Genomic DNA, 11,415 nt, shown 5'->3' on the forward strand with positions numbered 1-11,415 from the left:
TGCTGCTCTGCTGAGCACCCTGAGCCTGTGCATCCTCACCCAACCCCACGCTGCCCTCTCCTTCAGCCCACAGATTCTCCCAAAGCCCTGGATTTGCAGCAGCAGCACCCAGGAATAAATCCTGAGGTCCCTCCAGCAGCACAGGGGTCCCTGCCAGCCCAGCCCCACCACGCTCAGGGCACTGAGCCATCCCTAAGGGCCAGTAGGAATCTGTCCCTGCTGAGCTCCTCTCTCCTTGCCCTCCCCAGTGTGACCAGTACAAGAAAGGGATCATTTCTGGCTCCACGTGCAAGGACCTGTGTGAGGAGCGCAGCCTCCTGTTCCAGCACTGCCTCTCCTCCTCCCCCAGCCAGCAGGTAGGTCTGTGCCCCCCAGCCATGCCAGGGGCTGGGCACCAGCATCAAACCCTCTGCCCATCCTGAACCAGAGCCCAGCTCCTTCCACCTGCTGCCCTCCTCCCTGTGCTGCAGGTTTACAGAGGGCTCTGGAGGGACAGGGAGGTGATCATCAAATGTGGCATCGGGGAAGCCCTGAGGGCCGACAGCCGCCCGGACTCTGTGCCCAGGAGGGACGTGGTGCTCTTCGACAAACCCACGCGGGGGACCTCGATGGACGAGTTCAAGGAAATGCTCCTCAACTTCCTGAAGGTCAGTGCAGGGCCCTGTGTGATCCCACAGGCCTGGGAAGGCTCCCGTGAGTCAGAAACACCGATGGTGTTTTTCCTTCCCTTTGAACGAGAGCTCCTCCTGCCCGTGGCCCCCACACACTGCTGGGTGCCAGTGCCATGCACTGGATTAGTGGAGGAAAACCTCCATTCCCTGCCATGAATCCTCATCTGTGAGGTTTCAGTAGCCACATCCCTGGAGGTGGCTGTGCCATGGCTGTGGGTGGCATCTGTGCTGGGCAGAGCTGATTTGGTGGCCCTGACCCCTGTTGGGGCTCCTGCAGCAGTGGTGGGGTGGCAACTCTGGCAGGAGGGTCTAGAGCACCTTTTTACTCTTTACTCTTTTATCTGAGGCTGGTAAAACTCTGCTGGAGCTGGATCTGCCCACGCCTGGTGTGGTGCTGGATTTCCTGGAGCGTCACCGTTTCCTCCTCTCCCCAGCTCAGTTCTTTGCTCCCCCAGTTCAGTTTTGTGATGTGACACCCAAACACGGAGAGCTGTGAGGCTCTGATGCCAATTCTTGTTGTTTTTGCAGTCCAAGCTGGGGGATCAGCCATCTCTTCCCGCCCTGGTGAGCCGGATCATCACCATGGCAGACGTGAACCGTGACAGGAAGGTGTCCCTGGCAGAGGCCAAATCCATCTGGGCACTGCTTCAGCTCAACGAGTTCCTCCTCATGTTCTCCTTGCACGAGAAGGAGCACACAGCCAAGCTGCTGGGGCACTGCGGGGACCTTTATGTCACCGAGAAGATCCCCCACACCTCCCTCTATGGGGTGGATGTCCCCCCTTTCCTGCAGTCCCTGCTGCCTCCCATCGCCCACCAGCTCATCCACCAGTGGTTTGCGCCGGCCTGGCCCCGGCGCGCCAAGATCGCCATCGGCCTCCTGGAGTTCGTGGAGGAAATCTTCCACGGGACCTACGGGAACTTCTACATCTGCGAGAGCAGCCTCAGGAACGTGGGCTACAACGACAAGTACGACTTCAAAATGGTCAACCTGCGGAAGGTGGCGACGGAGATGACAATCAGAGGATTCCTCAAGGGCCGGCACTGTGAGCAGAACGGGGACTGCACCTACGGGCGGGACTGCACGGCCACGTGTGACAAGCTCCTGAAGCAGTGCAAGGGTGACATGGTGCAGCCCAACCTGGCCAAGGTGTGTGGGCTGCTGCAGGACTATCTGCTCTATGGAGCTCCCCTGGAGCTGAAGGAAGAGCTGCAGAAGCAGCTCCGAACTTGCATGACCCTCAGCGGCCTGGCCAGCCAGATGGAAGTGCACCACTCCCTCGTGCTCAACAACCTCAAGACCTTGCTCTGGAAGAAGATTTCCAACACCAAATATTCCTAACGGGGGAAGCACGGCCCTGGCGTTTCCAATCTGAGCTTGGAGTGAGGTCCAAGGGCTGAAGGCCTGTTTCTCCATCCTCTCCCACCCAGGAAAAACATACCCTGCACAGGGAATTCAGCAGAGCTGCAGCCCCTTCTCCTTCATGGAAAACCAAGCATCATGACTTCCACCACCCAGCAGGATCAGGGATGGGTTGGCAGGAGCGGAGCTGGGACACGGAGCCGAGCTGAGCAGGCTTGGGGGAGGAAGAAGACACGGAAAGGGATAAGGAAGCAGAGCCCAGCTGGATGCATCAAACTGTTCCTTGATGAGCAGGAAAGCAGAGCAAAGCGATGGGAATGAATCATTCATGCTGTACTTGTCACATCTCCTTTTGAGGAACGGCTCTGATGTAAATAAACAGCTTTGACGTGAATCACACCCGTCCATCAATAGCCAAACAGCAGCCTGTTAAGTACCAGCTTGTTTGTGATCTAAAAAGGAGGAAAAGGTAGATTTCCCCATTCAAAAGTCTCTCCTTAAGTGTCTGAGTCACCTGCCATCAGATCCAGCTGTCACACAGGAAGCAGATCAGCTGTCTGGTGCACCGTGGAGAATGGTGGCGGTTCTTTGGTTCCGTTTTTAAGTGCCTGACCCTGACAGTGATGCCGTGGCTTGTGAGAGGCTCCCCCAGCTGCTCCTGCCCCCAGCCTGCAATTGGCAGCACAAGCCATTCCCTCACGTGTCCGCTCTGGAAGCGGCCGAGGCCAAGGATGGCTTAAAGGCAAAGGGCTAAACTCGAACCGCTGTGACCCCTTCGTGTGCCCCGGGAGTCACTGCCCACCACACTCAGAGCAGGGATAAGCCAACCCCTCCGTTTCATTCTCCAAAAACTAAGCTGGGCTTGCCCTGCAGAGGTTGAAGGTTAATACCAGAATAATCCAGTGCTTCTCTCATTATTAAAATGAATTTCCGGGCAAAGCTTTTAGCAGGTCTCCAGACATTTTTTTTTGGCTGTGTCTACTCTCCCAGGGCTCCAACTATGGCTGTTTCCTTAAAATGCTCAATTACAGCAATCTTACAACTCTGGGCAGGGAGGAAGAGCTGGATAAACTCCCCCAAGGTTGCTCTGTTCCCAGCACAGCCGTGTTCCTGCTGCTGGAGCATGTGCTGCTTCTCCTGCCAACAATTCCTTAGGGAATCACAAAATAAAAATACACCTGACCAGGGCTGCAAATTTAGGAGTCCTTTGGGGAGAAAGATCAGGATTTTCCTTCTCTCGGTTCTTCAGGATCCTCATCACCTCTCACTGGGGACATTTTGGTGTCAGGAGTGCTCTGTGTCCAGCACTCAGAGCTCACTCCCTGCTGAGGAGCTGCCTCTGAAATGTGATTTATCCATGGAAACGTTGAGCACTCCCAAGGATTCTGTGTTTGAAGGGGTCCTCAGCCCGGATGGAGTATGGACACTGCCAAGGTCCTGTGTGCAGCTTCAGGTGCAAGGCAGGGAAAGGCAGAGCTGGAATTCACTGGAATTCAGCAAGGGAGGCTCCAGGCAGCCACCCCAGCTCCTCATCCCTTGTCCTGCATCCCCATAGCAACAGCTCCCTGACAAATCCATCTCCTGCCATTAGCAAAGGAATCCAACACCCCTGCCAAAATCCCCTCCTCAGGGTGTCAGAAAAGCCATTTTTCATCCTTCCCTCCCACTAAATCCCTGCTGTTCCCTTCCCTCAAAGCAGAGCACCTGGAAAAGTGGAGGGAAACCATTCCCTCAGTATCAGAACCTCTCAAAATATCTATGAAGAGGTGGCCCCTGTAGCTGAGAGACCTGGCCCTGACAGCTTAATTGAAATAAAGACACTTGTGACAACAATTATTCCATTAATCCATGGCCCTGGACACTCCCAGGAACCGTTGCTGACTCCCAGGAATTCTGTCACTAATAAAAGGCACAAAGTGAGTGCAGTTTACAAACCACACTGGCATTCAGGAGAAATGAGTCAAGGCAAAGCTGTTTTACACTATTAATTCCTCCAAATTCCCCACAGGAGATGGAAAAAAAGCCAGGACACTCCAAGACTGACAATCTGATCTCATTGGATCCCCTCTGTGCCCAAGGGGATGGAGGTAAAACCTTTAAATGCTTTAAAACAATCCTAAATTCTCATATCCACAAAGTCTTAAATCCTAGAATGGTTAAAAAATAGCATTACTTGGGGTGCCACAAATACACAGCATAATCCTTTCAGTCTTGTAGGTGGCATCTTTATTTAGTGGTTTTTTTTATTTAAATCCTTCATAACCATGTAGAGAAAACACAGATGATCAAGTTTTAGGAATCTCCAAACCATCAGACGTGGATGCTGCCAACCAGTTCTCAGCTGCCACGTTTGTCAGACGTTCTGCAGCTCAAGGCATAATCTGCAAATAAAAAAAAAAAAGGCCCAGGATGTCAGGAAAGTTGAAAAACAGGCAGGAAAAGGGAGCAATAATATCAATACTAATGAGCTAATTAACCCCTGCCATCCAGACTCTGCTGCCCTCATTGTCTTGGGATTGTCTCAAGATTTTTCACATCCCAGGGGAAATAAAAGATGAAATAGGAAATGAAACCACACTTTTTAAGGCTCTGTTATAAGGGTTCACAAGGAAACTTTTACACAGGGATTTCCTTCAGTCCAGAAGGACATGGCACAAATTTAGCAGAAACTCTGTGCCATGACATCAGAGGGGTTTTAGAAATTAATCTGGCTGGGGGAGTTCAGGAAAGGGATAATTTGAGAGCAGGATAGCTCAAGCCTGCTTTGGGCTATTCCATCACTCCCTAAAAATCCAAGGTGAGTTTGCCAACCCTGGTGCAGAGCCAAGCTATTAATAGTGCAGGGAAAAATAATCTGGACTTATCCCAGCCTTTGAAGCCATGACACAAACCAGCCCTTGGTGATGAAGGGCTGTCTTGTGCACACAGAGATTTTTAATTTCTCTCAAAACCACTTTCATGCAAAACATTGACGTTTTCCACAGCTGAGAGCCAGCAAAGCAATATCCATGGCCCAGGAATGCTGCTTGGGGAAGGGCAGTTCCAGCAAATGCCATCAGGAAAATGTCCATGGTTCTGCTGTGCCTCACACAGGGAAGCTCTAAAGAGCCACTCATTAGCACTCAGTGCCCATGCAGGACCCCCGGTGTGAGGAAAGCCTGATGAAAAACCCCAAACAAAGATTGCAGGGTTAAAAGTCACAAAATTCAAATAAAAGAGCCACATCCTCAAGCATAACCACATCCCCACAACCTTATTAACATTCTTTTCCAAAGCCAGTGACTTTTGCCAATTAAAGGGTTCACTTTGCACCACTGAGGGACCTTTGGCCCTGTAAAGGCCATTTAATGAGGTTTCCCATTTAGCAGTGCCAGAGTTACTCACAGCAAAGCCTCAGGGTCACCATCCCTGCATGCCCAGAGCTGCTCTCGCTCCGTTTCTGGCATCCCTCAAGAAGGGGCAGTGGCACACAGCACGATTTGGATCCAGGGAGCAGCAGCCTGGGATAGTGGAAGGTGTCCCTGACCAAGGACTGAAGGACAGTGTCAGCTGTGTGCTGTCCACCCCTCACCATTCCCCATCCAAGGACCAGGAAAAGCCATCAGGAAGTGTCAGGTTGTTGAGCAATCCTGAGAGCTCACAGGGCTCAGAGCACCAGGGAAGACATCGCCTGTTGCTGTCTGCCACCGAATGACACAGACGTGGCACTGCAGCCACGCCTGCAACACGAGCTGGGGCAGGGGCTGGGCAGCTCCCAGCACTGCAGCTCACCTGGCCCGCGGCTCCTCCGGCTCTGCACGGCCTCGGGAAACGTGGGAAATACCGGGATGCTGTTCAGCCACGCCCCAAAGCCTGGTTACAACACTGCTGCTTCACTGGCAACGGGAATTCAAAATATATAAATTAACAGCACAGGAATACTTTCATTTTCTGAGAAGGTTAAGGTTGGTGACTCCCAGTGCTACCACGTGGTTTTACAGATCACTTCAACTCTTCTGTAACACAAGTGGCACCCACAGGGTCTGATTTTCAAGGCTAAATAATCAGAAACCCATATGCACAGATCAAACACAACTTCCCAGTCTGCTACATCCAGATCTCACGTTTCAAACAGCTCAGTTAGTTTTTCCCCAGTCTCCTATCAGGCTGATTAATGATGTCAGGCTATCAATCACTCTGAGTGCTCACGGGGTGCAGAACAAACGAGCGTAGAACATAGCCTGGCTCTCTCTTGCCACTCTCTGACACAAAGATGACACAGCAGCCATCTCTGCAACGCCGGTGGCAGCCTGGGGGGAACAAATAACCCATAAAGACTGAAAAAAACATAATTATGGGTGGATGTCCATCTCTGGAAGCATTTAAGGACAGGTTGGATGCTGCCCTGAGAAACCTGCGAGAGTGGAAGGAGTCCCCTCTAATCCAAACCATTCCATGACTCTGGTATTATAAAAACAAGATTTTATCACCTACTTAAAAGCACTGCTATAAAGGTATTTGCTGTATGTTGGGATACCAAATGTAACACTCCACTTACAGTTAGATAAGGTTGAAGCTTGCTCGAGCAGCCTTTTTCTGAAGGATTACCCTTCGTTTTTAAAGTCACACCATCTTGGCTGGTTCATTTTTTGTCCACTGCCAGGCTAAAGAAAGAAAAATAAAGGAAAAATGCTGTTACTAACCACCTAACAACCTTAATTTTCTGTGAAACGCGCCATATAACTGAAAACCAGAGAATTACAACAAGAAGGGGATCTACTAAAGATTCACGTTAGCTACTGAAATATTTGAAAACATTTTCCTGAAAATCTTAAAGCCCTTCATTTCCTTCCTTTCTTCAACGGGGTATATTAGAATATACACAGCTGTGTATGCTTTATATTACAGCTCTACGTATTTAAAAAGATATATATTCAGTTAATAACATACAAATATATTACCATATTAGATATTAATAATATATATAATAATTTATATATATACATATATGTATCATTATTTTGCTTGCAGCGCATTCCATGATATGCCCGATTTATGGCGCACGTGGTTGCTCCCGGAGCCCACAGAGCCCCAGGGCCGCTCGGGGCCGGCCCCGGCCGCGTGGCTGAGGGGGAAGGGCCGTTCCCGCAGCCTCACCTGGCTCGTTCCTTCCGCCGCAGCCGCTCAGCGCCCGGGGAAAGCGGCACCGGCCCTGAGGGAGCCTCGCCGTAGCATAGCGGGGGCAGGCGCAGCTGTGGAGCCGCCTCAAACAGCACCGGTTTCCTGCGCATGAGGGACGCAGCGCTTCCCGCTGACCCCGCCGGGAGAGGGGGAGGCCGAGGCCGGTCGCGGTCCTGCTGCGGCCCCGCCAGAGCTGCGCTGAAGCCCCTCAGCAGCTCCGCTCCCGCCGCCCCGCGCCCGCCGAAAGGGCGAGGCGGCCCCCGCCTCACGCTTATATAGGGAGGGACGGGCGCGCGTGCGCGCCGCTCTGCCGCCCGCGAGCGCCCCCTGTCGGGCGGGAGGACCCAGAGACGGGAGCGGCCGGTGGGGGACACGGGAGGGGACACACGGGATGGGACACACGGGATGGGACACACGGGATGGGACACATGGGATGGGACACGGGATGGGACATGGGATGGGACACACGGGATGGGACACACGGTATGGGACACACGGGATGGGACAGGGGATGGGACACACGGTATGGGACACACGGGATGGGACACACGGGATGGGACACACGGGATGGGACAGGGGATGGGACACACGGGATGGGACATGGGATGGGACACACGGGATGGGACACACGGGATGGGACACACAGGATGGGACACACGGGATGGGACACACGGGATGGGACAGGGGATGGGACACACGGGATGGGACACACGGGATGGGACACATGGGATGGGACACACGGGATGGGACATGGGATGGGACACACGGGATGGGACACACGGGATGGGACACATGGGATGGGACACACGGGATGGGACATGGGATGGGACACACGGGATGGGACACACGGGATGGGACACACGGGATGGGACAGGGGATGGGACACACGGGATGGGACATGGGATGGGACACACGGGATGGGACACACGGGATGGGACATGGGATGGGACACACGGGATGGGACACACGGGATGGGACACACGGGATGGGACACACGGGATGGGACAGGGGATGGGACACACGGGATGGGACACACGGGATGGGACACACAGGATGGGACACAGGATGACACATGGGATGGGACAGGGGATGGGACACACGGGATGGGACACAGGATGACACACGGGATGGGACACAGAGCCCTGCCCAGGACTGCTCTAGGGCCTCCCATGGAGACACGATGCTACTAAGGGATAGGTATCCCATTTTCTCAGCTGCTCCTGGAGTCCCCCACATTCCGTGGTGGCAAAGGTTGGGCTCCCAGCGTGTCCTGGGACAAAGTGGGGACCCTCCCGTCCTGCATCAGCCACCCTGCAGTGTCCCCAGCATGGGCCCATCCTTCATCCCTTTCCCTCATTGCTGTGATTGCCCCGGCCAAGACTCCCCATCCCATTCCACAAGGGAAAAATCCAAAGAGGATCACAGGGATAAATCCTTTTATTTGCTAAGAAGAGATGCAAAACAGAAGTGGTTTCAGGTGAGATCACAAGCTCAGGAAAGCCACAGGACAGCGGCACCCCCCTGCAACAGTGACAAGGACAGGAGCAGGCGCTGGCCTGGCTCTATTTCCCCTTGCATTGCTCTGTACAATTTTTTGGAGCTAAAGATCCTCCACGGCTGTGACCGCTGTGGGATCACCGTGCACAGGACTGGGGGGTCCCTTCCCCAGCCAGCCAGCTGTGCCAAGAGCCGGTGCTCTGGATGCAGAGCCAGTCCCATGGAATTGGAGCAGAGGCATTGAGCCCATCCCTAGGGCTCTAGTTGCCCTCGGCTTTCTTCCACAGCTCCTTCATGGCCTCGCTATGCCGCCTCTTGTCCTTGGCACGGATGATGGTCATCCTGAAGAGTTTGCAGTAGAGCTCCACGGCCGCGGGGCTGTCGTCATTCCCGGGAATGGGGTAGGTGATCAAACATGGGTTGCAGTTCGTGTCCACCACCCCAACCGTGGGGATGTTCATCTTGGCCGCGTCCCGGATGGCCACGTGCGGCTCGAAGACGTTGTTGAGGGTGCTGAGGAAGACGAGGAGGTCGGGCAGGCGGACGCCAGGGCCGAACTGGACGTGGGCGTTGGTGAGGAGCCCGCCCTGCCAGTAGCGGGTGTGCGCGTACTCCCCGCACGCCCGCGCCGTGCTCTCGACCAGGTGGCAGAACTGGCGCTTGCGGCTGACGAACAGGATGATGCCCCCGCGGTAGGCGACGTGGGCCGTGAAGTTGAGGGCCAGCTGCAGGTGCTGCATGGTCTGATCCAGGTCGATGATGTCCTGATCCAGGCGGCAGCCGAAGATGTAGGGCTCCATGAACCTGCGGGGGCAGCGGGAGGGCGGCACAGGGGACACGGGGATGGGGTGTGTGGGCATCGAGTGTTTGTGGATGTGTGGGACCCCACGGGAACCATCCCATGCTCCTGCTCCTGGCTGATACCAGAGGTGTTCTCTGTGAGAGCCCTCGCACCCAGCGTCCGTCCCAGTCTCACACCCTCTCAGTGTTGGGGGGATCTCCTGCCCTGGGTGGGCAGTTCCAGGCTCAGACCAATCCAGCAAATGTGGTGTGGGGAAGCATTCCCGATGTCAACAAGCACTGGATCACGAAAAGCATCACTCACCTGTGCCGACATCCTTTTTTGTGGCCCAGGTGCACCCGAGCATCAAAGAGATCTTTCAGGGTGAAGAGCTCCTTCACATTGAAGAAGTCGGGGTGGCTGAGAGGCTCGGTCAGCAGCTTGTCATCCTCAGCTGAGAGAGGGGAATAAATAACCCGTGTGTTTGGTGTGGCCGAGCCGGGACTGCGGAGTGGCGGCCGATGCAGCACGGCGGCTGCTGCAGGGCTCAAGCGCTGTGTGCAGGGGGTGCAGGCAGCACTCACCGCGGGGCCGGCTGGCTGCCGGGGCCGGGACCGGGACGGGGACCGGGACCGGGACGCTGCTGTAGAAGCGCGGGGCTGCTGCGGGAGAGAAACACGCGGGTCACACGGGCGGGTCACACGGGCGGGCCGGGCCGCTCCGGGCCGGGCCGGGTCCCGCCGCTCACCTGCCCGCAGGAGCCGCGGCACCGCCATGCTCCGGGCCCGCCGCAGGGCACGGAGGAGGAGGAGGAGGAGGAGGAGGAGGGAGGGAAGGTCAGCGGCGCTTTCCGCTTCCTGCGGGGCGGAGCGGAGCGCGGCCCCCGCCCTGCCCGGGGCGGTTGCGCGGCTCGGAGCGGTCGCTCCCCGCTCTCCGCGTTTCGTCGCCGGGCAACGCTCCGGGCCGGCGGCTCCGCCATGTCCGGCCTCAGCCCGGGGGTGCCGCGCCGCTTCCAGGAGCTCACCTTCTACCGCGGCTACGGGTGAGCGCTGGCCCGGGCCCGGCCCCGGCGCCCCGCTCCCCGCGCTAGCTGTGCTCTCCCCCCGCAGGCAGCCGCAGGCTCACCCCCGCTTCCGGACCGTCAACCAGAGCTACGGCAGCAGGGCCCCCACGGTGCACGAGCTGCCGGTACGGGACCGAGCACCCGAGGCAGATGGGGACACGCTGCCCCTGGCCGCATCCGCTGCATCCAGCCTTTGCAGCTGCTGTCGAGGTTGGCATTTAAAACATTCCCCCCACCCCACCCCTCTCCTTTTCTCGCCATCCGCAGAACTCCTTCCACTCCCTCTCGCACAAGTTTTCGGATCACCTGGGCAAGATTGGCATGTGCAGGAACGAGAGCCTGAACACGTCCCTGGAGAAGAGCCACTGCACCGGCTCCGACACCTTCATCACCGCCTACGAGCACCTGGATTTCCACCCCAGCTACAACCCCAGCGGCCCCTCGCACTGCCGGGACCAGCCGCTGTAGCCAGGACACCGCTGCAGCTCTTGGCTGCCTTGGGAAATACACCCACAGCCAGCCTTGCTACTAAACAGACCCGCTAGATTACAGAGGGAATGTTATTTAGGAGTAATATGTTAAAGATTTCATGTGGTTAAGTGTCAGTTAGGTGGCTGATGTGAAGCATTTTACCTAATTTATCAGCAGCTTATAAATGCTAGAACTACATAAATTCCGTATTTATCCCGTTATCCCCTTCTCTGTCACTAATGATCCTTTACACTCTTGCCTCGTGTACCATGTATCATTAAAAATTAAGATGAAACTGCTTCTCTACTATTTAATGAATAATCAATCTGCAAGTTTTCCAGTGGTATTCATTAACTCTCTGGATTTCTGGTAGAAAGTTCATGTTTCTTCTCTCTCAAAACAACAAAGTT

At 55.3% G+C, this 11,415-nt stretch overlaps 3 protein-coding genes, 1 long non-coding RNA gene and 2 other non-coding genes across 10 annotated transcripts; 2 read left to right on the forward strand and 4 right to left on the reverse strand.

The window, feature by feature from the left end:
• Nucleotides 1-248: 248 nt before the first annotated feature.
• Nucleotides 249-2,979, forward strand: LOC131574516 (divergent protein kinase domain 1B-like; the record flags this gene model as incomplete). Its single annotated transcript, XM_058828992.1, has 3 exons — nt 249-356; nt 471-647; nt 1,200-2,979. Coding segments are annotated over 3 exons (1,098 nt in total), but the record flags the coding sequence as incomplete, so codon positions are not given.
• A 1,263-nt stretch (nt 2,980-4,242) lies between these two features.
• Nucleotides 4,243-7,445, reverse strand: LOC131574521 (uncharacterized). Of its 3 annotated transcripts, none has more exons than XR_009276522.1 (4): nt 7,170-7,445; nt 6,571-6,676; nt 5,805-5,908; nt 4,243-4,414 (listed from the first exon to the last, which is right to left on the reverse strand). It is a non-coding gene; the product is annotated as an uncharacterized LOC131574521 (long non-coding RNA). The 3 variants fall into 3 exon arrangements; XR_009276523.1 differs by having other exon boundaries at nt 5,418-5,908; XR_009276524.1 differs by lacking the exon at nt 4,243-4,414 and adding an exon at nt 4,421-5,191 and having other exon boundaries at nt 5,418-5,908.
• Nucleotides 5,641-5,774, reverse strand: LOC131574524 (small nucleolar RNA SNORA17). The gene has a single exon (XR_009276526.1). It is a non-coding gene; the product is annotated as a small nucleolar RNA SNORA17 (small nucleolar RNA).
• On the reverse strand, nt 6,189-6,322 carry LOC131574523 (small nucleolar RNA SNORA17). The gene has a single exon (XR_009276525.1). It is a non-coding gene; the product is annotated as a small nucleolar RNA SNORA17 (small nucleolar RNA).
• Nucleotides 7,446-8,612: 1,167 nt separating the features above from the next.
• LOC131574517 (small ribosomal subunit protein uS2m-like) lies at nt 8,613-10,340 on the reverse strand. 2 transcript variants are annotated; one of them, XM_058828993.1, is made up of 4 exons: nt 10,220-10,340; nt 10,056-10,133; nt 9,796-9,925; nt 8,613-9,494 (listed from the first exon to the last, which is right to left on the reverse strand). In XM_058828993.1, exons 1-4 carry the CDS (start codon nt 10,245-10,247, stop codon nt 8,951-8,953), a joined length of 780 nt encoding a protein of 259 aa, XP_058684976.1. In that variant the 5' UTR covers nt 10,248-10,340; the 3' UTR covers nt 8,613-8,950. The 2 variants fall into 2 exon arrangements, with proteins under 2 accessions (XP_058684976.1, XP_058684977.1); XM_058828994.1 differs by having other exon boundaries at nt 10,056-10,130; nt 10,220-10,298.
• LOC131574518 (piercer of microtubule wall 1 protein-like) lies at nt 10,241-11,303 on the forward strand. 2 transcript variants are annotated; one of them, XM_058828997.1, is made up of 3 exons: nt 10,321-10,513; nt 10,581-10,659; nt 10,802-11,303. In XM_058828997.1, the coding sequence occupies exons 1-3, from the start codon at nt 10,449-10,451 to the stop codon at nt 11,000-11,002; spliced, it is 345 nt and encodes a 114-aa protein (XP_058684980.1). In that variant the 5' UTR covers nt 10,321-10,448; the 3' UTR covers nt 11,003-11,303. The 2 variants fall into 2 exon arrangements, with proteins under 2 accessions (XP_058684979.1, XP_058684980.1); XM_058828996.1 differs by having other exon boundaries at nt 10,241-10,659.
• The last annotated feature ends 112 nt before the right edge of the window (nt 11,304-11,415 follow it).

Source organism: Poecile atricapillus, unplaced genomic scaffold, assembly GCF_030490865.1.
Source record: "Poecile atricapillus isolate bPoeAtr1 unplaced genomic scaffold, bPoeAtr1.hap1 scaffold_370, whole genome shotgun sequence".
Classification (NCBI taxonomy): Eukaryota; Metazoa; Chordata; class Aves; order Passeriformes; family Paridae; genus Poecile; species Poecile atricapillus.

Bases quoted from the DNA above. Each gene is read 5' to 3' on its own strand.
- LOC131574518 (XM_058828996.1), top strand. From the start codon at position 10,246: ATGCTCCGGGCCCGCCGCAGGGCACGGAGGAGGAGGAGGAGGAGGAGG. The intron at 10,660-10,801 runs GTACGGGACCGA...CGCCATCCGCAG, and splicing joins CCACGGTGCACGAGCTGCCG to AACTCCTTCCACTCCCTCTC.
- LOC131574517 (XM_058828993.1), bottom strand. From the start codon at position 10,247: ATGGCGGTGCCGCGGCTCCTGCGGGCAG. The intron at 10,134-10,219 runs GTGAGCGGCGGG...TCTCTCCCGCAG, and splicing joins GCCGCGGCTCCTGCGGGCAG to CAGCCCCGCGCTTCTACAGC. The intron at 9,926-10,055 runs GTGAGTGCTGCC...CCCCTCTCTCAG, and splicing joins GGCAGCCAGCCGGCCCCGCG to CTGAGGATGACAAGCTGCTG.